This window comes from Ranitomeya variabilis, chromosome 4 (genome assembly GCF_051348905.1).
Source record: "Ranitomeya variabilis isolate aRanVar5 chromosome 4, aRanVar5.hap1, whole genome shotgun sequence".
Taxonomy (NCBI): Eukaryota; Metazoa; Chordata; class Amphibia; order Anura; family Dendrobatidae; genus Ranitomeya; species Ranitomeya variabilis.
Window position 1 is genome coordinate 775,709,948 of NC_135235.1, and position 25,080 is coordinate 775,735,027.

The window sequence follows — 25,080 nt, forward strand, 5'->3', positions numbered from 1 at the left end:
CCTCTATAGGGGCGCCGTATATGTAGCGATGGTGGTGTCTCCTCTAGGAGGCACCGTATATGTAGCGATGACTGTGTCTCCTCTATAGGGGCGCCGTATATGTAGCGATGACTCTGTATCCTCTATAGGGGGCGCCATATATGTAGCAATGACGGTGGCTTCTCTATAGGGGGCGCCGTATATGTAGCGATGATGGCTCCGCTATAAAGGGCGCCGTATATGTAGCGATGACTATGTCTCCTCTATAGGGTGCACCGTATATGTAGCGATGATGTGTCTCCTCTATAGGGGCGCCGTATATGTAGCGATGGTGGTGTCTCCTCTATAGGAGGCGCCGTATATGTAGCGATGACTGTGTCTCCTCTATAGGGGGCGCCGTATATGTAGCGATGACTCTGTATCCTCTATAGGGGGCGCCATATATGTAGCAATGACGGTGGCTTCTCTATAGGGGGCGCCGTATATGTAGCGATGATGATGGCTCCGCTATAAAGGGCGCCGTATATGTAGCGTTGACGTCTCCTCTATAGGGGGCACCGTATATGTAGCAATGATGGTGGCTCCTCTATAGGGGGCGCCGTATATGTAGCGATGACTGTGTCTCTCTCTATAAAGGGCGCCGTATATGTAGCGATGACGATGAGTCCTCCTAAAGGGTGCGCCGTATATGTAGCGATGATGTGTCTCCTCTATAGGGGCGCCGTATATGTAGCGATGACGGTGTCTCTCTCTATAAAGGGCGCCGTATATGTAGCGATGACGATGAGTCCTCCTAAAGGGGGCACCATATATGTAGCGATGATGTGTCTCCTCTATAGGGGCCGCTGTATATGTAGCGATGACTGTCTCTAGGGGGCACCGTATATGTAGTGGTGACAGTGGTTCCTCTATAGGGGGTGCCATATATGTAACGATGGTGTCTCATCTATAGGAGGCACCGTATATGTAGCAATAGCGGTGTCCTCTATAGGAGGCGCTGTATATGTAGCGATGGCGGTGTCTCCTCTATAGGGGCGCCGTATATGTAGCGATGACGATGTCTCCTCTATAGGGGCGCCGTATATGTAGCGATGACGATGTCTCCTCTATAGAGAGCGCCGTATATGTAGCGATGGTGGTGTCTCCTCTATAGGAGGCGCCGTATATGTAGCGATGATGGCTCCGCTATAAAGGGCGCCGTATATGTAGCGATGATGTGTCTCCTCAATAAGGGGGCACCATATATGTAGCGATGACAGTGTCTCCTCTATAGGGGCCGCTGTATATGTAGCGATGACTGTCTCTAGGGGGCACCGTATATGTAGTGGTGACAGTGGTTCCTCTATAGGGGGTGCCATATATGTAATGATGGTGTCTCATCTATAGGAGGCGCCGTATATGTAGCAATAGCGGTGTCTCCTCTATAGGAGGCGCTGTATATGTAGCGATGGCGGTGTCTCCTCTCTAGGAGGCGCAGTATATGTAGCGATGGCGGTGTCTCCTCTATAGGGGCCACCGTATATGTAGCGATGGCGGTGTCTCTATAGGGGGCTCTGTATATGCAGTGATGACGGTGTCTCTATAAAGGGCGCCGTATATGTAGCGATGGAGGTGTCTCCTCTATAGGGAACGCCGTATATGTAGCGATGGAGGTGTCTCCTCAACAGGGGGCACCGTATATGTAGCGATGGCGGTGTCTCCTCTTTAGGGGGCGCCGTATATGTAGCAATGACGGTGTCTCCTCTTTAGGGGCCACCGTATATGTAGCGATGACGGTGTTTCTATAGGGGGCACCGTATATGTAGCGGTGACAGTGGCTCCTCTATAGGGGGTGCCATATATGTAACGATGGTGTCTCATCTATAGGAGGTTCCGTATATGTAGCAATGGCGGTGTCTCTATAGGAGGCGCTGTATATGTAGCGATGACAGTGGCTCCTCTATAGGGGCGCCGTATATGTAGCGATGACGTGGCTCCTCTATAGGGGGTGCCGTATATGTAGCGATGATGGTGTCTCCTCTATAGGGGGCGCCGTATATGTAGCGATGACGGTGGCTCCTCTATAGGAGGCGCTGTATATGTAGCGATGGAGGTGTCTCCTCTATAGGAGGCGCTGTATATGTAGCGATGGCGGTGTCTCCTAAATAGGGGGTACCGTATATGTAGCGATGACTGGGTCTCTATAGGGGGCGCCGTATATGTAGCGATGGAGGTGTCTCCTCAACAGGGGGCACCGTATATGTAGCGATGACGGTGTCTCCTCTATAGGGGGCGCCGTATATGTAGCGATGACGGTGTCTCCTCTATAGGGGGCGCTGTATATGTAGCGATGATGGTGTCTCCTAAATAGGGGGTACCGTATATGTAGCGATGACTGGGTCTCTATAGGGGGCGCCGTATATGTAGCGATGACGGTGTCTCCTCTTTAGGGGGTGCCGTATATGTAGCGATGACGGTGTCTCCTCTATAGGGGGCGCCGTATATGTAGCGATGACTGTGGTCTTCTATAGGGGACACCGTATATGTAGCAATGGCGGTGTCTCCTCTATATGAGGCGCTGTATATGTAGCGATGGCGGTGGCTCCTCTATAGGGGGCGCCGTATATGTAGCGATGACTTGTCTCTATAGGGGGCACCGTATATGTAGTGACGGCGGTGTCTCCTCTATAGGGAGCGCTGTATATGTAGCGATGGCGGTGTCTCCTCTATAGGGAGCGCCGTATATGTAGCGATGGCGGTGTCTCCTCTACAGGGAGCGCCGTATATGTAGCGATGGTGGTGTCTCCTCTATAGGAGGCGCTGTATATGTAGCGATGATGGTGTTTCCTCTATAGGGATCGCCGTATATGTAGCGATGGTGGTGTCTCCTCTACAGGGAGCGCCGTATATGTAGCGATGGTGGTGTCTCCTCTATAGGAGGCGCTGTATATGTAGCGATGACGGTGTCTCCTCTATAGGGAGTGCCGTATATGTAGCGATGGTGGTGTCTCCTCTATAGGAGGCGCTGTATATGTAGCGATGACGGTGTCTCCTCTACAGGGAGCGCCGTATATGTAGCGATGGTGGTGTCTCCTCTATAGGAGGCGCTGTATATGTAGCGATGGCGGTGTCTCCTCTATAGGAGGCGCTGTATATGTAGCGATGATGGTGTCTCCTCTATAGGGAGCGCCATATATGTAGCGATGGCGGTGTCTCCTCTATAGGGAGCGCCGTATATGTAGCGATGGTGGTGTCTCCTCTATAGGAGGCGCTGTATATGTAGCGATGGTGGTGTCTCCTCTATAGGAGGCGCTGTATATGTAGCGATGATGGTGTCTCCTCTATAGGGAGCGCCGTATATGTAGCGATGGCGGTGTCTCCTCTATAGGGAGCGCCGTATATGTAGCGATGGTGGTGTCTCCTCTATAGGAGGCGCTGTATATGTAGCGATGATGGTGTCTCCTCTATAGGGAGCGCTGTATATGTAGCGATGGCGGTGTCTCCTCTATAGGGAGTGCCGTATATGTAGCGATGGTGGTGTCTCCTCTATAGGAGGCGCTGTATATGTAGCGATGACGGTGTCTCCTCTATAGGGAGTGCCGTATATGTAGCGATGGCGGTGTCTCCTCTACAGGGAGTGCCGTATATGTAGCGATGGCGGTGTCTCCTCTATAGGAGGCGCCGTATATGTAGCGATGGAGGTGTCTCCTCTATAGGAGGCGCTGTATATGTAGCGATGACGGTGGCTCCTCTATAGGGGGCACCGTATATGTAGCGGTGACGGTGGCTCCTCTATAGGGGGCACCGTATATGTAGCGATGACTTGTCTCTATAGGGGGCACCGTATATGTAGTGACGGCGGTGTCTCCTCTATAGGGGGCACTGTATATGTAGTGACGGCGGTGTCTCCTCTATAGGGGGCAGCATTTTGACCTCTGTCCCGCAGTAATTTTATGCTTCTTGTCCTTTTCCCGCAGCCTATCTTTCTGCATCGGACGCTCACCTATATGTCTCACCGTAACTCCCGATCAAACGCCAGAAGGTAATGCGCGCGGCTTGTGGTCGCTCTCCGGTTACATGAGTGCGGCCCGGGTGCATTTCTCCTATGTCACATAATCCCCCCCGAGCTCCAGACCCGTCTGCTCCCCTGTCATACACATTACGCTCCTTCACTCCCTAAACACCGGGGTAGATCCTGTGCTCGCCCTCTGGATGTCACCCGTCTGTCACCCGTCTGTCACCCGTCTGATCATTTGTCTTTTTTCTGTCTTTCAGGAAAACCTTTAAAGTAAATGATCTGCTGTCAAAGGTGGAGAAAATGCGGGGCGAGCACGAGACGGACAGGTGAGCTGCCAACTGATGATACAATCGCTGTGCTTTCTGGCTTGTGCTATGGTCGTGTCCTGATACCTTGTTCTTTCCCCTCCAGTCTCTCTGCTCACCTGCAGCTCACGTTCACCGGCTTCTTCCATAAAATTGGTAAGTGTGGGGTTGGTGGGACTTGTGGCATCCCCATAGCCTGCAGCTGACTGCTACTATATCTCCCTCAGATAAGCCATCTCTAAACTCTGAGAATGAACAAAACTCTGTAACCCTGGAGGTCCTGCTTGTGAAGGTGTGCCACAAGAAGCGTAAGGTAAGCGATCCTTCATTGGTCCCCACCCGCCCGGCCTGTCACCGCAGGTAATCTTCGTCCCCTGCCCACCGGGCCGATTGCCGACCCTCCTCCCCACCACTGGTGGTGGCTGAGGCTCCCGTCCCCTCCCCGCCACTGGTGGTGGCTGAGGCTCCCGTCCCCTCCCCACCACTGGTGGTGGCTGAGGCTCCCGTCTCCTCCCCGCCACTGGTGGTGGCTGAGGCTCCCGTCTCCTCCCCGCCACTGGTGGTGGCTGAGGCTCCCGTCCCCTCCCCGCCACTGGTGGTGGCTGAGGCTCCCGTCCCCTCCCCACCACTGGTGGTGGCTGAGGCTCCCGTCTCCTCCCCGCCACTGGTGGTGGCTGAGGCTCCCGTCTCCTCCCCGCCACTGGTGGTGGCTGAGGCTCCCGTCCCCTCCCCGCCACTGGTGGTGGCTGAGGCTCCCGTCTCCTCCCCGCCACTGGTGGTGGCTGAGGCTCCCGTCCCCTCCCCGCCACTGGTGGTGGCTGAGGCTCCCGTCCCCTCCCCACCACTGGTGGTGGCTGAGGCTCCCGTCCCCTCCCCACCACTGGTGGTGGCTGAGGCTCCCGTCCCCTCCCCGCCAATGGTGGTGGCTGAGGCTCCCGTCTCCTCCCCGCCACTGGTGGTGGCTGAGGCTCCCGTCCCCTCCCCGCCACTGGTGGTGGCTGAGGCTCCCGTCTCCTCCCCGCCACTGGTGGTGGCTGAGGCTCCCGTCCCCTCCCCGCCACTGGTGGTGGCTGAGGCTCCCGTCTCCTCCCCGCCACTGGTGGTGGCTGAGGCTCCCGTCGCTTCCATTCTTGCTTAGATCGGACTGACTGCAGATGTCCTCATCATCCTTCAGAGAGGTATGGAGGAGGGAGCAGCAGGGACCATGGAGACTAAACCGTCCTGCGAAGCTGTGTAACAGAGCGCACTGCATTCAGCTCTGCCGTCTAGTGCCCTCCATGCTGCAGCTCCTGTCTGTGACCTCAGGAGTAGGTGATGAGCAGTCACTCCTCTGTTCTGAGCGGTCTGCTGTCAGAAGAGACAGGCTACACAGATTTCTCGCACTAGCAGTGGATTGCAAGTTGCAGAGAAAGCGAGGCTTGTGGAAATCTGGTGAATGCTTCATGGCCACGAATGGTGTTCTTCCCCCTCACACTCGGGACACCTTGTTAGGATGAGGATCTTCCTAGCATTTACCCTATGCAGCCTTTCTGCAGTGTAGGAGTCATGCTCTGTTGCTGACATGTGAGGAACTTTTGTGTTTTCTTGTCTACTTCAGGATGTCAGCTGTCCCATAAGGCAGGTCCCCACCGGCAAGAAGCAGGTGCCTCTGAACCCTGACCTCAGCCACTCCAAAATCTGCAGCTTCCCATCCCTGGCCGTGTCCAGCAACGAGTTTGAGCCAAGCAATAGCCACATGGTCAAGTCCTACTCCCTGCTCTTCCGCGTCACCCGGCCTGGACACCGCGACTTCAATGGCTTGACCAATGGGGAGACTAATGAAAACATTGGTGTGTTCAATGTCTTTAGAAATGCACCCTCATTACTACCAACAAGGCACATCTGTATAGAGCATTCAGCATTATGCTTCACAGCTGTGCTCACTATTCTGCTTATTACTGCTCCTTAGTTACATCCTGTATTATACCCCAGAGCTGCACTCACTATTCTGCTGGTGCAGTCACTGTGTACATACATTACTGATCCTGAGTTACATCATGTATTTACCCAGAGCTGCACTCACTATTCTGCTGGTGCAGTCACTGTGTACATACATTACTGATCCTGAGTTACTTCCTGTATTATACTCCAGAGCTGCACTCACTATTCTGCTGGTGCAGTCACTGTGTACATACATTACTGATCCTGAGTTACTTCCTGTATTATACTCCAGAGCTGCACTCACTATTCTGCTGGTGGAGTCACTGTGTACATACATTACATTACTGATCCTGAGTTACATCCTGTATTATACCCCAGAGCTGCACTCACTATTCTGCTGGTGCAGTCACTGTGCACATACATTACATTACTGATCCTGAGTTACATCCTGTATTATACCCCAGAGCTGCACTCACTATTCTGCTGCTGCAATCACTGTGTACATACATTACTGATCCTGAGTTACATCCTGTATTATACCCCAGAGCTGCACTCACTAGTCTGCTGGTGCAGTCACTGTGTACATACATTACATTACTGATCCTGAGTTACATCCTGTATTATACCCCCAGAGCTGCACTCACTATTCTGCTGGTGCAGTCACTGTGTACATACATTACATTACTGATCCTGAGTTACCTCCTGTATTATACCCCAGAGCTGCACTCACTATTCTGCTGGTGCAGTCACTGTGTACATACATTACATTACTGATCCTGAGTTACATCATGTATTTACCCAGAGCTGCACTCACTATTCTGCTGGTGCAGTCACTGTGTACATACATTACATTACTGATCCTGAGTTACTTCCTGTATTATACTCCAGAGCTGCACTCACTATTCTGCTGGTGCAGTCACTGTGTACATACATTACATTACTGATCCTGAGTTACTTCCTGTATTATACTCCAGAGCTGCACTCACTATTCTGCTGGTGCAGTCACTGTGTACATACATTACATTACTGATCCTGAGTTATATCCTGTATTATACTCCAGAGCTGCGCTCACTATTCTGCTAGTGCAGTCACTGTGTACATACATTACATTACTGATCCTGAGTTACATCCTGTATTATACTCCAGAGCTGCACTCACTATTCTGCTGGTGCAGTCACTGTGTACATACATTACATTACTGATCCTGAGTTACTTCCTGTATTATACTCCAGAGCTGCACTCACTATTCTGCTGGTGCAGTCACTGTGTACATACATTACATTACTGATCCTGAGTTACTTCCTGTATTATACTCCAGAGCTGCACTCACTATTCTGCTGGTGCAGTCACTGGGTACATACATTACATTACTGATCCTGAGTTACCTCCTGTATTCTACCCCAGAGCTGCACTCACTATTCTGCTGGTGGAGTCACTGTGTACATACATTACATTACTGATCCTGAGTTACATCCTGTATTATACTCCAGAGCTGCACTCACTATTCTGCTGGTGCACTCACTATTCTGCTGGTGCAGTCACTGTGTACATACATTACTGATCCTGAGTTACATCCTGTATTATACCCCAGAGCTGCACTCACTATTCTGCTGGTGCAGTCACTGTGTTTATCCATTACATTACTGATCCTGAGTTACATCCTGTATTATACTCCAGAGCTGCACTCACTATTCTGCTGGTGCAGTCACTGTGTTTATCCATTACATTACTGATCCTGAGTTACATCCTGTATTTTACCCCAGAGCTGCACTCACTATTCTGCTGGTGCAGTCACTGTGTACATACATTACTGATCCTGAGTTACATCCTGTATTGTACCCCAGAGCTGCACTCACTATTCTGCTGGTGCAGTCACTGTGTACATACATTACATTACTGATCCTGAGTTACATCCTGTATTATACCCCAGAGCTGCACTCACTATTCTGCTGGTGCAGTCACTGTGTTTATCCATTACATTACTGATCCTGAGTTACATCCAGTATTATACCCCAGAGCTGCACTCACTATTCTGCTGGTCCAGTCACTGTGTTTATCCATTACATTACTGATCCTGAGTTACATCCTGTATTATACTCCAGAGCTGCACTCACTATTCTGCTGGTGCAGTCACTGTGTTTATCCATTACATTACTGATCCTGAGTTACATCCTGTATTTTACCCCAGAGCTGCACTCACTATTCTGCTGGTGCAGTCACTGTGTACATACATTACTGATCCTGAGTTACATCCTGTATTGTACCCCAGAGCTGCACTCACTATTCTGCTGGTGCAGTCACTGTGTACATACATTACATTACTGATCCTGAGTTACATCCTGTATTATACCCCAGAGCTGCACTCACTATTCTGCTGGTGCAGTCACTGTGTTTATCCATTACATTACTGATCCTGAGTTACATCCAGTATTATACCCCAGAGCTGCACTCACTATTCTGCTGGTCCAGTCACTGTGTTTATCCATTACATTACTGATCCTGAGTTACATCCTGTATTATACTCCAGAGCTGCACTCACTATTCTGCTGGTGCAGTCACTGTGTTTATCCATTACATTACTGATCCTGAGTTACATCCTGTATTTTACCCCAGAGCTGCACTCACTATTCTGCTGGTGCAGTCACTGTGTACATACATTACTGATCCTGAGTTACATCCTGTATTATACCCCAGAGCTGCACTCACTATTCTGCTGGTGCAGTCACTGTGTACATACATTACATTACTGATCCTGAGTTACATCCAGTATTATACCCCAGAGCTGCACTCACTATTCTGCTGGTCCAGTCACTGTGTACATACATTACATTACTGATCCTGAGTTACATCCTGTATTATACTCCATAGCTGCACTCACTATTCTGCTGGTGCAGTCACTGTGTTTATCCATTACATTACTGATCCTGAGTTACATCCTGTATTTTACCCCAGAGCTGCACTCACTATTCTGCTGGTGCAGTCACTGTGTACATACATTACTGATCCTGAGTTACATCCTGTATTGTACCCCAGAGCTGCACTCACTATTCTGCTGGTGCAGTCACTGTGTACATACATTACATTACTGATCCTGAGTTACATCCTGTATTATACCCCAGAGCTGCACTCACTATTCTGCTGGTGCAGTCACTGTGTACATACATTACATTACTGATCCTGAGTTACATCCAGTATTATACCCCAGAGCTGCACTCACTATTCTGCTGGTCCAGTCACTGTGTACATACATTACATTACTGATCCTGAGTTACATCCAGTATTATACCCCAGAGCTGCACTCACTATTCTGCTGGTCCAGTCACTGTGTACATACATTACATTACTGATCCTGAGTTACATCCTGTATTATACTCCATAGCTGCACTCACTATTCTGCTGGTGCAGTCACTGTGTTTATCCATTACATTACTGATCCTGAGTTACATCCTGTATTTTACCCCAGAGCTGCACTCACTATTCTGCTGGTGCAGTCACTGTGTACATACATTACTGATCCTGAGTTACATCCTGTATTGTACCCCAGAGCTGCACTCACTATTCTGCTGGTGCAGTCACTGTGTACATACATTACATTACTGATCCTGAGTTACATCCTGTATTATACCCCAGAGCTGCACTCACTATTCTGCTGGTGCAGTCACTGTGTACATACATTACTGATCCTGAGTTACATCCTGTATTTTACCCCAGAGCTGCACTCACTATTCTGCTGGTGCAGTCACTGTGTACATACATTACATTACTGATCCTGATTCCTGAGTTACATCCTGTATTATACCCCAGAGCTGCACTCACTATTCTGCTGGTGCAGTCACTGTGTACATACATTACATTACTGATCCTGAGTTACATCCTGTATTATACCTCAGAGCTGCACTCACTATTCTGCTGGATTTGCATTAGGGCAATCCGTTTAGCGCTAGCGGATTGCGCTAACGCAATGTTTATTTAGAGGTCGCGTTAACGTCCCCGCTCTCGCGGATCCCCGATCCACGAGAGCGGGGAACGGACCTCGGGCGCGCCGCGGACGCTGCAAGCAGTGTCCGAGGCACGCCACAGAAGAACGGCACATCACTAGCGCGAGCCGAAAAAGGCATGCGCTAGCAATGCGCTGCAGGTAAAATTCACATTGCTGTCAATGGGTGCGCTAACGGACCCGTTGCACGGCGTTAATTGCGACATTTTCGCCGTGCAACGCTGTCCGTTAGTGTGCACACATTAACGCAATGTGAACCTAGCCTTACTGATCCTGAGTTATATCCTGTATTATACTCTGAGCTGCACTCCTGTACTGCTGTTTTATGTACTGGACTGATATAATGTGTCTTCTCCCTGCAGAGGTCACAGATGATCTCCTGACCAGACGTAAAAGAAACTCGTCCACTAGAGATGAGGAGAAGATGTTTGTGGCACAGATGACAGTATTTGATAAGAACAGGTGATGTCTGGGGTCTCCTGGGTCCTCCCCCTGTTTATGGTCTGTGTGGGGTGAGCTTGGTGTCTTCGCTCTTCGCCCCATTGTCGGCTGCCACCTGCTCAGTGTTCTGGCTCTTTGCCCCGTTGTCTGCCGCCGCCTGCTCGGTGTCCCAGCTCTTTGCCCTGTTGCCGGCCGCCGCCTGCTCAGTGTTCTGGCTCTTTGCCCCGTTGTCTGCCGCCGCCTGCTCAGTGTCCCAGCTCTTCGTCCCGTTGTCAGCCGCTGCCTGCTCGGTGTCCCAGCTCTTTGCCCTGTTGCCGGCCGCCGCCTGCTCAGTGTTCTGGCTCTTTGCCCCGTTGTCTGCCGCCGCCTGCTCGGTGTCCCAGCTCTTTGCCCTGTTGCCGGCCGCCGCCTGCTCAGTGTTCTGGCTCTTTGCCCCGTTGTCTGCCGCCGCCTGCTCAGTGTCCCAGCTCTTCGTCCCGTTGTCAGCCGCTGCCTGCTCGGTGTCCCAGCTCTTTGCCCTGTTGCCGGCCGCCGCCTGCTCAGTGTTCTGGCTCTTTGCCCCGTTGTCTGCCGCCGCCTGCTCGGTGTCCCAGCTCTTTGCCCTGTTGCCGGCCGCCGCCTGCTCAGTGTTCTGGCTCTTTGCCCCGTTGTCTGCCGCCGCCTGCTCGGTGTCCCAGCTCTTTGCCCTGTTGCCGGCCGCCGCCTGCTCAGTGTTCTGGCTCTTTGCCCCGTTGTCTGCCGCCGCCTGCTCAGTGTCCCAGCTCTTCGTCCCGTTGTCAGCCGCTGCCTGCTCGGTGTCCCAGCTCTTTGCCCTGTTGCCGGCCGCCGCCTGCTCAGTGTTCTGGCTCTTTGCCCCGTTGTCTGCCGCCGCCTGCTCGGTGTCCCAGCTCTTTGCCCTGTTGCCGGCCGCCGCCTGCTCAGTGTTCTGGCTCTTTGCCCCGTTGTCTGCCGCCGCCTGCTCGGTGTCCCAGCTCTTCGTCCCGTTGTTAGCCGCCGCCTGCTCGGTGTCCCAGCTCTTTAACCTGTTGCTGGCTGCCGCCTGCTCGGTGTCCCAGCTCTTTGCCCCGTTGCCGGCCGCCTCCTGCTCGGTGTCCCAGCTCTTTGCCCCGTTGCCGGCCGCCGCCTGCTCGGTGTCTGACTCTCCTCTTTGCAGGCGTCTTCAGTTGTTGGATGGGGAGTATGAGGTGGCCATGCAGGAGATGGAGGATTGCCCTGTCAGCAAGAAGAGGGCCACGTGGGAAACTATTCTAGATGGGAAGGTAGGCACGGATGGTGCTGTACTGATTGTGGGAGTAGGCAGGTGCTGGGGCCCTGCATTGACGGTGTGGTAGTAATAGTGGGGCGATAAGCTGCTGCGGTCTTGACTGCTCATCTCTTTAGAGGCTGCCTCCTTTCGAGACCTTCTCCCAGGGTCCCACCCTACAGTTCACCCTCCGATGGTCAAGCGACTCCACAGATAAATCCACAGCGCCCATCGCTAAGCCACTGGCCACCCGCAACTCTGACAGCGCCCTCCAGGAGCCCAAATCTGTGTCTGTGAAGCTCTCGCAGACTATAGGTGAGTGGAGGGATGGGGCCAAGTGCCACAATCCCTGCATGATTGGGGGGAGCGTCAGTCGTTGCATCATTGAGAGGCTGTGGAGGGAGTCACAGCAGTGAATTGTTTAGGAACCTCCCTTGACTCCCGGGCCTGCAAATGTCTCTCTGTGTACAGGGGTATGGTCTTTGTATTCGACTGTGTGTGTTTCTGCGTTGCCGGGGGTCTCCCTCGGTTTCGAGGTGGTGGGGACGCATGTCTGTGGTCTTCGTCCATGTGTTGCCATGGTTTTCCTCTGTTTTGGGGGCATGGGTGCAGTTGTCATGTGTGTGTGTGTATGTTGCTGCTGTCTCCTTCAGATTAGAGGGGCATGGCTGCGGTCTTTGCCCATGTGTGTTTGTGAGTTGCAGCGGTCTCCCTTAGTTTGGTGGGGTATGGCTGTGGTCGGTCTTCTGTGTGTTACCACGGTCTTCCTCAATTTGGGGACCGTGGTCTTCGTCCATGTGTGTTAGTGTGTGGCCTGCAGTCTCCCTCGGTTTGGGTCTGGCATGGCCGTGGTCTTCATGTTTGTGTGTTGCCCCGGTCGTCTTCAGTTTGGGGGCATGGCCGTGGTCTTTGTCCATGAGTGTTTGTGTGTGGCCTGCATTCTCCCTCGGTTTGGGTCTGGCATGGCCGTGGTCTTCATGCTTTGTGTGTTGCCCCGGTCTTCAGTTTTGGGGGCATGGCCGCGGTCTTCGCCCAAGTGTGTTTGTGTGTGACCGTGGTCTCCCTTGGTTAGGGGTGGGCATGGTCGTGTTCTTCGTCTGTGTGTTGCCGCAGTTTCTCTCTCTCGGTAGGGGCCCTGATTCTCCTCTGAGTGGATACTGGGACCCTCGGTGGGATACTGGGACAATCCCGTCTTGATTCAGTATGTAGTGTTGGTAGGCCCCTCAGATGTCGATCCTGGGGTCTTGTATTGTGTTTCTCTGGTTGTGATGTAGGGTTAATGAGTGAGGTATTAAGGGCCGGGATGGCCGCTCCCCCTCCTTCCGAGGGCTCGGACAATGGCCTGTGCTATGTTTAGCTTTATTTCACCATTTTTAATGGGACTATTTCCAGTAAGACTTATTGTCCTGGGAGCAGGGGGTCTCACAATATGCAGCATCTCAGGTGCCCCTGATCGATCCTTTGTGTTATAGCTGTGAAGGAGACGCTGCCCCCAGACGTGCAGGCGAAGCGGGAGAAGGAGCCTCCAGCCGACGCAAAGCAGAAGCTGCGCATCTTCTATCAGGTACACAGGCACTTGGGACTGCAGGCTGTAACCAGGGGGGTCCGTACAAGCTCTCTAGTCAGTCCTAGTCTCAGGGGGGGGGGGGGGGGGAGTGCCATTGCACAGTTTCTTAGTTGATGTGTCTGGTTATAGAGGTCCTGTACATCGTCTTACTGTCTCTGGGGGACAGGATCCTGTACATCCCCTTAGTCCCTGTCTCTGTGGGACAGGTCGGTACGTCCCCATAGTCCCTGTCTCTGTGGGACAGGTCGGTACGTCCCCATAGTCCCTGTCTCTGTGGGGCAGGTCGGTACGTCCCCATAGTCCCTGTCTCTGGGGGGCAGGCCGGTACGTCCCCATAGTCCCTGTCTCTGTGGGACAGGCCGGTACGTCCCCATAGTCCCTGTCTCTGGGGGGGCAGGCCGGTACGTCCCCATGGTCCCTGTCTCTGTGGGACAGGCCGGTACGTCCCCATGGTCCCTGTCTCTGTGGGACAGGCCGGTACGTCCCCATGGTCCCTGTCTCTGTGGGACAGGCCGGTACGTCCCCATGGTCCCTGTCTCTGTGGGACAGGCCGGTACGTCCCCATGGTCCCTGTCTCTGTGGGACAGGCCGGTACGTCCCCATGGTCCCTGTCTCTGTGGGACAGGCCGGTACGTCCCCATGGTCCCTGTCTCTGTGGGACAGGCCGGTACGTCCCCATGGTCCCTGTCTCTGTGGGACAGGCCGGTACGTCCCCATGGTCCCTGTCTCTGTGGGACAGGCCGGTACGTCCCCATGGTCCCTGTCTCTGTGGGACAGGCCGGTACGTCCCCATGGTCCCTGTCTCTGTGGGACAGGCCGGTACGTCCCCATGGTCCCTGTCTCTGTGGGACAGGCCGGTACGTCCCCATGGTCCCTGTCTCTGTGGGACAGGCCGGTACGTCCCCATGGTCCCTGTCTCTGCGGGACAGGCCGGTACGTCCCCATGGTCCCTGTCTCTGCGGGACAGGCCGGTACGTCCCCATGGTCCCTGTCTCTGCGGGACAGGCCGGTACGTCCCCATGGTCCCTGTCTCTGCGGGACAGGCCGGTACGTCCCCATGGTCCCTGTCTCTGCGGGACAGGCCGGTACGTCCCCATGGTCCCTGTCTCTGCGGGACAGGCCGGTACGTCCCCATGGTCCCGGTCTCTGCGGGACAGGCCGGTACGTCCCCATGGTCCCGGTCTCTGCGGGACAGGCCGGTACGTCCCCATGGTCCCTGTCTCTGCGGGACAGGCCGGTACGTCCCCATGGTCCCTGTCTCTGCGGGACAGGCCGGTACGTCCCCATGGTCCCTGTCTCTGCGGGACAGGCCGGTACGTCCCCATGGTCCCTGTCTCTGCGGGACAGGCCGGTACGTCCCCATGGTCCCTGTCTCTGCGGGACAGGCCGGTACGTCCCCATGGTCCCTGTCTCTGCGGGACAGGCCGGTACGTCCCCATGGTCCCTGTCTCTGCGGGACAGGCCGGTACGTCCCCATGGTCCCTGTCTCTGCGGGACAGGCCGGTACGTCCCCATGGTCCCTGTCTCTGCGGGACAGGCCGGTACGTCCCCATGGTCCCTGTCTCTGCGGGACAGGCCGGTACGTCCCCATGGTCCCTGTCTCTGCGGGACAGGCCGGTACGTCCCCATGGTCCCTGTCTCTGCGGGACAGGCCGGTACGTCCCCATGGTCCCTGTCTCTGCGGGACAGGCCGGTACGTCCCCATGGTCCCTGTCTCTGCGGGACAGGCCGGTACGTCCCCATGGTCCCTGTCTCTGCGGGACAGGCCGGTACGTCCCCATGGTCCCTGTCTCTGCGGGACAGGCCGGTACGTCCCCATGGTCCCTGTCTCTGCGGGACAGGCCGGTACGTCCCCATGGTCCCTGTCTCTGCGGGACAGGCCGGTACGTCCCCATGGTCCCTGTCTCTGCGGGACAGGCCGGTACGTCCCCATGGTCCCTGTCTCTGCGGGACAGGCCGGTACGTCCCCATGGTCCCTGTCTCTGCGGGACAGGCCGGTACGTCCCCATGGTCCCTGTCTCTGCGGGACAGGCCGGTACGTCCCCATGGTCCCTGTCTCTGCGGGACAGGCCGGTACGTCCCCATGGTCCCTGTCTCTGCGGGACAGGCCGGTACGTCCCCATGGTCCCTGTCTCTGCGGGACAGGCCGGTACGTCCCCATGGTCCCTGTCTCTGCGGGACAGGCCGGTACGTCCCCATGGTCCCTGTCTCTGCGGGACAGGCCGGTACGTCCCCATGGTCCCTGTCTCTGCGGGACAGGCCGGTACGTCCCCATGGTCCCTGTCTCTGCGGGACAGGCCGGTACGTCCCCATGGTCCCTGTCTCTGCGGGACAGGCCGGTACGTCCCCATGGTCCCTGTCTCTGCGGGACAGGCCGGTACGTCCCCATGGTCCCTGTCTCTGCGGGACAGGCCGGTACGTCCCCATGGTCCCTGTCTCTGCGGGACAGGCCGGTACGTCCCCATGGTCCCTGTCTCTGCGGGACAGGCCGGTACGTCCCCATGGTCCCTGTCTCTGCGGGACAGGCCGGTACGTCCCCATGGTCCCTGTCTCTGTGGGACAGGCCGGTACGTCCCCATGGTCCCTGTCTCTGTGGGACAGGCCGGTACGTCCCCATGGTCCCTGTCCCGTTCGTCCCCTTGGTCCCGGTCTCTGGGGGACAGATGGGTACGTCCCCGTCTCTGGTGGGGGAGGCCGGTACGTCCCCCTTAGTCACCGCTCTCTCCACAGTTCCTGTACAATAATAACACGCGGCAGCAGACGGAGGCGCGGGACGACCTGCACTGCCCGTGGTGCACGCTAAACTGCCGCAAGCTCTACAGTCTCCTGAAGCACCTGAAGCTCTGCCACAGCCGCTTCATTTTCAACTACGTGGTAAGGAGACCCCCAATATCCTGGGGGCAGTGTGTGAGGAGGGTGGGGATGGGCTCTTGTGGACTTTCAGCATCTCCTGTGCTCCTCCTAGTATCATCCAAAAGGGGCTCGAATCGATGTGTCAATCAACGAGTGCTACGATGGCTCCTACGCCGGGAACCCACAGGACATACACCGTCAGCCAGGATTTGCATTCAGTCGAAACGGACCCGTGAAAAGGACACCGATAACACACATCCTCGTGTGCAGGTGAGAAATGTGTGTCCTCTGGGTGGGTGCCCTACAACAGGGGTCCGTGTCCTGGCCAATCAGGTTTTAAGTCTACATTTTTAACTTTGACAAGGCCAAAACGCACAAAAGGCGGCATGTCCGAGTTCTACGAGTCCGAGGACGGAGAGGTGGAGCAGCAGCGGACCTACAGCAGCGGCCACAACCGCCTGTACTTCCACAGTGACACCTGTCTGCCCCTAAGACCCCAGGAGATGGAGGTGGATAGTGAGGACGAGAAGGACCCTGAGTGGCTGAGAGAGAAGACCATCACGGTGAGTGCCTGGGGGAATGGTGGTGCGCCTCTAGGGGTCGCTTACCCTTGTCTTCTCATGCCCTTGTGTCTTCTCATGCAGCAAATCGAAGAATTCTCAGATGTTAACGAAGGGGAGAAAGAAGTGATGAAGATGTGGAACCTGCATGTGATGAAGCATGGGTGAGTGGTGGGCATGGGGGGCTGCTGAGGGCATAGAACTTCCCCATCTGGTGGGAGGCACGGACAGTGTGTGACACTAATGGCATTGTGTTTGCACGTACCTACCATGAGCGTTGGGCAGTGCGCTGTCATCCTGGCAGGATATGGCACATATAACTCCGTTCTCGCTGCAGCTAGTCCCAGTCCCCGGAGCAGGTGCAGCCGATCAGTGGTGCCTGCCTCGCACAGCCCTGAGCGCAGAGGGTAGGAGTTGTAGTCCAGGACACTAATGGTTGCTGTTTCCCCGTAGGTTCATTGCCGACAATCAGATGAATCACGCTTGTATGTTATTTGTGGATAACTATGGACCCAAAATAATCAAGAAAAGCCTGTGCCGAAACTTCATGCTGCATCTTGTGAGCATGCATGACTTCAACCTGATCAGCATCTCCACCATTGACCGGGCAGTGTCCAAGCTGCGGGAGCTGCAGGACAAGCTGGAGAGCACAGAGTCCCCCAGCATGACGAGCGAGGAGCCGGTGGAGGACATAAGCATGCAGCAGAGCAATGGCTTCAGCGAGAGCAACGGCAGCGAGCCTGGGCTAGAGAACGATTACATGTCAGGGGCCCTGAAACAGAGCAAAAAGCAGCGTCTGTGAGGACGAGCTGCGCTTCCAGGGCGCCCTGCACAGCAATAGCCCCCTCTGCTGCCCCCTACCCCAGGGGGCAATACTTACATGTATTTTTTATTTTTTTATACACATTTTTCTTTCTACTCCTCGTGGCTTCCAGGATGGACTCTTATGTTTAGTCTTTTCATAATGACAAATGAAGTTTATATTTCAGCTCCACCGGTTTAATTTTACGGAGGAGGATAAACATGAAATCTGTCTGTGCTGGCCCTTATCATGTAGCATGTCTGTGGACTATTGCCACTGCCCCCTGCTCCCCAGAGCTGGCCTTGTGCCATCTGCTGCAGCACTGCCCACCCCGGAGAAGGTGTGAAGATGCACTGATGCCTCTTCTGAAGAAGCCTATGCCTGGGGTCTGCCCTCAATAGAAGGGGTCTTGCCTTTTACTGTGGAGTAAATTCTTTCTTGCTCACCCCAGTGCTGGGTCTAGCCCCTGCACTATTGCTGACCCCTGGCAATGGCCTGAGGAGGGGCCCTGCATAGTGTCATCTGCTTAGGGTTGAGGTCTAGTCCCCGCAACCTTGTGCATCCCGGGAGAGGGCACTAAGTAGCCTCTACGCTCTCACCTGTCCCTGGAGCAGGCCTCCCTCATTAGTGGATGTCACGTGCATCCATTCCTGGGCCTGTTTTGCTCCTCAATCTCCAGCCCTTGTCCTCTGGCAGCAGCCTGGACGCGTCATCCTTTCTAATAGTGATGATCTGAATATTTATATGGATGGAAGCGCAGCTTGCTTCTTGGTCTCCTCCATGGCTGTGTCCTCAATTTCTTCCTTGGCCTCATTCTCCTCTTGTACATAAGGTGGGCTGTTGTGCGAATGTGTGTTCGTTATTGATGCTATTTAATGGTGTGGGGGAGGGGCGGCACTGGTTCTGCTGACCGCATCTGTAAAAATAGGAAGGTTCTGTGCTTTGGAGCTGGTTGTGACTGGACCAGTGATTTTCTGCTTTAACCCTTTCTCTGCGCATATGTAAAGGCGCATAGGCTCCGTGTAGCTAGACTGGCGATGTTTGCACACGATGTGGTGATGGGTCCCCCTGCGCTTTCCTCACCCCGTGTCCTGGTAACTTGTGTCCATTTCTAATAAACTATGAACTGCGCCCCAAATCCTGCGTCATCTGTACCCTGCCACTGCCTCGTCTATGACATCATACCATGCCGATTAGTAGAGCTCGTCCTCGGCAGTCAACCCTAACTTGGTGGGATGATACACTTGCTTGGACTTGAAGGCTACAACTTATGTATTGGGAGGAGGTGTTGCATTGTATGTTGGGGAAATTGTATATTTGCGGAGATCCAAGCTCCAGAGACGGGTAGCTTTGTAGAAACTGGTTAAGAAAACAAGGACACTATTGTAGGTGTTTACTATAGGCCACCTGGACAGACTGAAGATATGGATGAACATTTTTTTTTTCATCAGATGGCTCTGCTCTCAAAACAGTACAATATAATGATCATAGGAGACTTTAACTATCCAGGTATTTTTTGGGAATCTCTTTTGGCAACAGTAACAGATCCAGAAAATTCTTATCTTCTCTCGCTGACAACTTTGTCTTTTAAAAGTTAGAAGAGGGAACAAGAGTATGTGCAATCTTGGACCTAATCCTTAGCAACAGAGAGGAAATGGTTGAGGAAGTAAAGGTGGCAGGGAATTTAGGAGGAAGTGATCATGCTAACCTCCAATTTTGGATTACAAGAGAAGACCAGCGAGGACTCAAGACTTTAATGTTATACTTTAGAAAGGGAGATTTTAATAGACTCTGAACGAGGGTAGGAAAGTTCCAATGGCCCGGATGTTCTAAAGGACACAAATGTCCAAGAAAGATGGGAGATTCTTCTAATTGAAATTGTCACCACACAATCAGTAACAATCCCGAAAAGAAGGAAGAATTGGAAGCATTTTGAGACCAGGATCGATAAACACAGAACTTATCACTTGTTAAAGATGGAAAAATGAAATGTACCGTATATACTCGAGACCCCTAATTTTGCCACAAAAAAATGGGAAAACTTAATAACATGAGTATAAGCCTAGGGTGGGAAATGCAGCAGCTACCGGTAAATGTCAAAAATAAAAATTGATACCAGTAAAATTAATTGAGACATCAGTAGGTTAAGTGTTTTTGAATATCCATATTGAGGCAGGAGCCCCATATAATGCTCCATAAAGTTCATGATGGCCCCATAAGATGCTCCATATTAAAATACTAGATGGTGGCCTGATTCTAATGCATCGGGTATTCTAGAATATGTATGTATATAGCAGCCATGTAGTATATAGCATACAAATAGTGCGTGGCATGTGCTATATAGTATGTGGCTGCTATATAATACATACATATTGTAGATACATAACACAGGCGACGCAGTAAATAGCAGCCATGTAGTATATAATGCAGTGTGGGCACCATATTCCTGTTAAAAGAAAAAAAAAAATAAATAAATAAAAAATAGTTATATACTCACCCCCGGGGCTCTGGCGATGTGCGTGCGGCTGCCGCCATCTTCTGTTCCCAGGATGCATTGCGAAATTACCCAGAATACTTGGCGGTCTCGCGAGACTGCTAAGTCTTCTGGGTAATTTCGCAATGCATCTCTGGGAACGGAAGATGGTGGCAGGCGCGAGCGCATCGTCGGACTACGGTACGTGAGAATAGCAGGTTTTTTGTTTTTTAATTATTTTTAACATTAGATCTTTTTACTATTGATGCTGCATAGGCAGAATCAATAGTAAAGTTGGGGACACAGAGGGTTAATAGCGGTAACATAGTGCGTTACCCGCGGCATAACGTGATCCGTTGCCGCTGGCATTAACCCTGTGTGAGGGGAGTAAGGAGCGGGCGCCGGGCACTGACTGCAGGGGAGTAGGGAGGGACTAATCGGACTGTGCCCGTCGCTGATTGGTCACGGCAGGCAGCTGGCGAGATCAATCAGCGACGTGGGATTTCCGTTACGGAAGTTGTGGACAGAAATACTGAAGTACCCCTTAGACAATTATATATAGATATCCCATATAATGCTGCACAAAGTTTGATGGCTCCATAGAATGTATATAAAAAGGGGAAAAAAATTCAGCTCACCAGTTTGAAGCAGAAGTCATTGTGTGCAAGTTTGCTCAGGAACAAAAGTCTTGATTGACTCAGAATGTAAATCACGCAAGGAGGTGCCTGGATCAGGGGCGTTGTCCAGAACAGACAAAAAAAAAAAAGTAGTAAATCTCCAGTGTGAAACTTGGATAAAAGTTCAATTTATTTAGACAAATCCATTAAAATCCTTATTTCGTAGTGGTACAGCAAATGATGGGGTACATGATACGACCAACGCGTTTCGACCTGTTATGCCATGTGCACACGCTGCGGATTCCATTGCGGATTTGATAAATCCGCAGTGAAAAAAACATAGTTTTTACTGTAGATTTATTGCGGTTTCTTTTGCAGTTTCCTCTGCGGGTTTTCACCTGCAGATTTCTATTGGAGCAGGTGTAAACCCGCAGCGCAATCCGCACAAAAAATTGACATGCTGCTGAATGAAAACCGCTGCGTTTCCCCGCATTTTTTTCCGCAGCATGGGCACTGCGGATTGCGTTTCCCATAGGTTTACATTGTACTGTAAACTCATGGGAAACTGTTGGGGATCTGCAGCATGTGCACATACCCTAAAGGTCTTAATCATGGTATGGTCATCACGCCCTCTGACCTGAACGTCACAGCCAGAGGACGCGGAAGACAGCGCGGTGGTGGAATAGGGACAGGTGAATATTGCATGGCTCACCCTCCTCTGTCATACTCGCCTAATCGCGGCACGGTCTCGCTGTATGTCCCTGCTTCTGCGATGGTCTCCGGAAGCTTGTTCCTGTGTTCAGTGGTCACACGGTACCGCTCATTAAAGTAATGAGCATGCGCTCCACCTCTATGGGAGTGGAGTCGCGTCCATATTCATTACTTTAATGAGCGATACCACGTGACCGCTGAACACAAGAGCAGCTTCGGCTTCTGGAAACCATCGGAGAAGCAGGGAAGTGCAGAGACTGTGCCAGGAGGGTGAGTATGATGTGACAGCTGCTGCTCCCCTGGGACAATGACTCGAGTATAAGCCGAGAAGGGCACTTTCAACTAAAAAAAATGGGCTGAAAATCACGGCTTATATTAGAGTGTATACGGTATATTAACTGGAAAGAGGGGGCAAATCTAAAGAAGAATATAATGCTGTCTGCAGGAAATGGAGGGCAAGAGTTAGAAGAGCTAAACCCAGTAATGAGCTGAGTCTTGTAAGGGAGACCAAAAGCAGTAAAGATGTCAAAGATGCTATAGGATTTTTACAGGATGAAAAAGGGGGGGAAGTGGTCAAAAATGATGTTGAGAAGGACGAACTTGTAAAATAGGAAAGTAAATGAAACATCAAAGGAATAAAATGATCCACACTATTTATGAATATATAAACAGAGATGGTAAGGGAAATATTTATTTAGCTAGTTTACATCTCCTGGTCCACACGAAATACATGCTAAGGTGCTGAAAGAGATAGCAAAATCAATAACCAGAATCTTTGGAGAAGGGAAAATGTTATCTTAAAAAAAGGAAAGAAGACAGAGCCAGGAAATTACTGGCCAGTGAGCATTACTTCTAACCAGGAAATTACAGGCCAGTGAGCCTTCTATACCAGGAAAGATCTGTGAACAAATTATTAAACAGCATGTAAATAAGTACTAGGATAAGAATGTAGTAATTAGCCAGCATAGGTTTGTAGCAAACAAGTCATGCCAGACTACTCTTAACTTTACCCTTCGCCACGACAGCACCCCACATGAGAGAGAGGGATCCGCCCCATAGGAACAGGAAACCTACAGAATAAAAGGAGGCGGTCCCCTCTCCTCCTCAGTTTAGGTTTCCTGTTCCTATAGGGACCCGGCTTACCTACAGATGAAGAGGATCCCTGGGCCATGCCTGCGCCGGTGTCTAAGGGAACGGCAGGGGCTGCGGTTCCAGAAGCAGCGGCGGGGGAGCCCCTGCTTGTAGCCTCCCCCCCTCTTCTGGCCGAACAACCATGGTCCGGGTCCGGTCACCGTGGGTCCGCCCGGCACCATGAGGACGCGTGCGCAGCAGCGGCCGGCTTAATACTTCTAGCCGCCGCATGGTGAGTGAGAGCGGCGCGTCTAACCCGGAAGTCGCTGGAGCACTTCCGGGTTAGTCTGGGGAGGCAGGAAATTCGGCGGCAGATTCAAAAAGCAGCGCTAGCGTCGGGCCGGTGAAGCCATTTCACACACACCGGCCCGCCTGCAGCAGAACAGCGTTCTCCCTGCAAGGAGAGAAGCAGCACAAAAAGTGGTGGTCGACCTCCAGAAAAGGGATCTACCACCAAACGAAATCCGCCTCCAGAATCGGTACCTGTCAGCTTCACTGGGTGAGTTTTTGAAAGAATCTCTTCCTATATGCTGATATACAGGTCCTTCTCAAAAAATTAGCATATAGTGTTAAATTTCATTATTTACCATAATGTAATGATTACAATTAAACTTTCATATATTATAGATTCATTATCCACCAACTGAAATTTGTCAGGTCTTTTATTGTTTTAATACTGATGATTTTGGCCTACAACTCCTGATAACCCAAAAAACCTGTCTCAATAAATTAGCATATCAAGAAAAGGTTCTCTAAACGACCTATTACCCTAATCTTCTGAATCAACTAATTAACTCTAAACACATGCAAAAGATACCTGAGGCTTTTAAAAACTCCCTGCCTGGTTCATTACTCAAAACCCCCATCATGGGTAAGACTAGCGACCTGACAGATGTCAAGAAGGCCATCATTGACACCCTCAAGCAAGAGGGTAAGACCCAGAAAGAAATTTCTCAACAAATAGGCTGTTCCCAGAGTGCTGTATCAAGGCACCTCAATGGTAAGTCTGTTGGAAGGAAACAATGTGGCAGAAAACACTGTACAACGAGAAGAGGTGACCGGACCCTGAGGAAGATTGTGGAGAAGGACCGATTCCAGACCTTGGGGAACCTGAGGAAGCAGTGGACTGAGTCTGGTGTGGAAACATCCAGAGCCACCGTGCACAGGCGTGTGCAGGAAATGGGCTACAGGTGCCGCATTCCCCAGGTAAACAGCGGCAGAAGCGCCTGACCTGGGCTACAGAGAAGCAGCACTGGACTGTTGCTAAGTGCTCCCAAGTACTTTTTTCTGATGAAAGCAAATTTTGCATGTCATTCGGAAATCAAGGTGCCAGAGTCTGGAGGAAGACTGGGGAGAAGGAAATGCCAAAATGCCTGAAGTCCAGTGTCAAGTACCCACAGTCAGTGATGGTGTGGGGTGCCATGTCAGCTGCTGGTGTTGGTCCACTGTGTTTCATCAAGGGCAGGGTCAATGCAGCTAGCTATCAGGAGATTTTGGAGCACTTCATGCTTCCATCGGCTGAAATGCTTTATGGAGATGAAGATTTCATTTTTCAGCACGACCTGGCACCTGCTCACAGTGCCAAAACCACTGGTAAATGGTTTACTGACCATGGTATTACTGTGCTCAATTGGCCTGCCAACTCTCCTGACCTGAACCCCATAGAGAATCTGTGGGATATTGTGAAGAGAAAGTTGAGAGACGCAAGACCCAACACTCTGGATGAGCTTAAGGCCGCTATTGAAGCATCCTGGGCCTCCATAACATCTCAGCAGTGTCACAGGCTGATTGCCTCCATGCCACGCCGCATTGAAGCAGTCATTTCTGCCAAAGGATTCCCGACCAAGTATTGAGTGCATAACTGAACATTATTATTTGATGTTTTTTTTGTTTGTTATTAAAAAACACTTTTATTTGATTGGACGGGTGAAATATGCTAATTTAGTGAGACAGGTTTTTTGGGTTATCAGGAGTTGTAGGCCAAAATCATCAGTATTAAAACAATAAAAGACCTGACAAATTTCAGTTGGTGGATAATGAATCTATAATATATGAAAGTTTAATTGTAATCATTACATTATGGTAAATAATGAAATTTAACACTATATGCTAATTTTTTGAGAAGGACCTGTATGTTCCTCCTGTATCCCTTCCTCTAGACTAAGAAAAGGACACACAAGTCCAAGCACAAGGAATGTGCTTTATGTACGCAGCCCCTCCCGGATGATTATGCTAAAAAACTGTGTTCAGAATGTATCATACAAACCTTGCGGCAGGAGAATATAATGACTCCATCAGATGTCGGAGCCATAATCCGGGAAGAAATGCAGGGTTTGGCGCAGACAAGTAGCACCAGTACCCGTCAGCCTAGCAGGTCCAGATCTCCAGTCAGTTCAGAGTCAGAGGATGTACATGTATCCTCAGACGAAGCGGGATCTCAGCCGAGCGCATCCGAAACTGAAGGGGAGCTTTGTCTACCCAATA

General features: G+C 52.0%; 1 protein-coding gene across 1 annotated transcript in view; it reads left to right on the forward strand.

The window, feature by feature from the left end:
* SUZ12 (SUZ12 polycomb repressive complex 2 subunit) overlaps nucleotides 1–18,795 on the forward strand; it is a 34,679-nt gene extending 15,884 nt beyond the window's left edge. Inside the window, exons 3-16 of the mRNA XM_077254999.1 lie at nucleotides 3,936–4,000; nucleotides 4,234–4,302; nucleotides 4,388–4,437; nucleotides 4,509–4,594; nucleotides 5,879–6,110; nucleotides 10,561–10,660; nucleotides 11,793–11,898; nucleotides 12,020–12,197; nucleotides 13,355–13,446; nucleotides 16,180–16,323; nucleotides 16,415–16,572; nucleotides 16,667–16,865; nucleotides 16,947–17,026; nucleotides 17,316–18,795. Coding sequence (XP_077111114.1) covers nucleotides 3,936–4,000; nucleotides 4,234–4,302; nucleotides 4,388–4,437; nucleotides 4,509–4,594; nucleotides 5,879–6,110; nucleotides 10,561–10,660; nucleotides 11,793–11,898; nucleotides 12,020–12,197; nucleotides 13,355–13,446; nucleotides 16,180–16,323; nucleotides 16,415–16,572; nucleotides 16,667–16,865; nucleotides 16,947–17,026; nucleotides 17,316–17,664 — 1,908 coding nt within the window. The 3' untranslated portion in view covers nucleotides 17,665–18,795. The remainder of the gene's footprint in view (nucleotides 1–3,935; nucleotides 4,001–4,233; nucleotides 4,303–4,387; nucleotides 4,438–4,508; nucleotides 4,595–5,878; nucleotides 6,111–10,560; nucleotides 10,661–11,792; nucleotides 11,899–12,019; nucleotides 12,198–13,354; nucleotides 13,447–16,179; nucleotides 16,324–16,414; nucleotides 16,573–16,666; nucleotides 16,866–16,946; nucleotides 17,027–17,315) is intronic.
* Nucleotides 18,796–25,080: the final 6,285 nt, after the last annotated feature.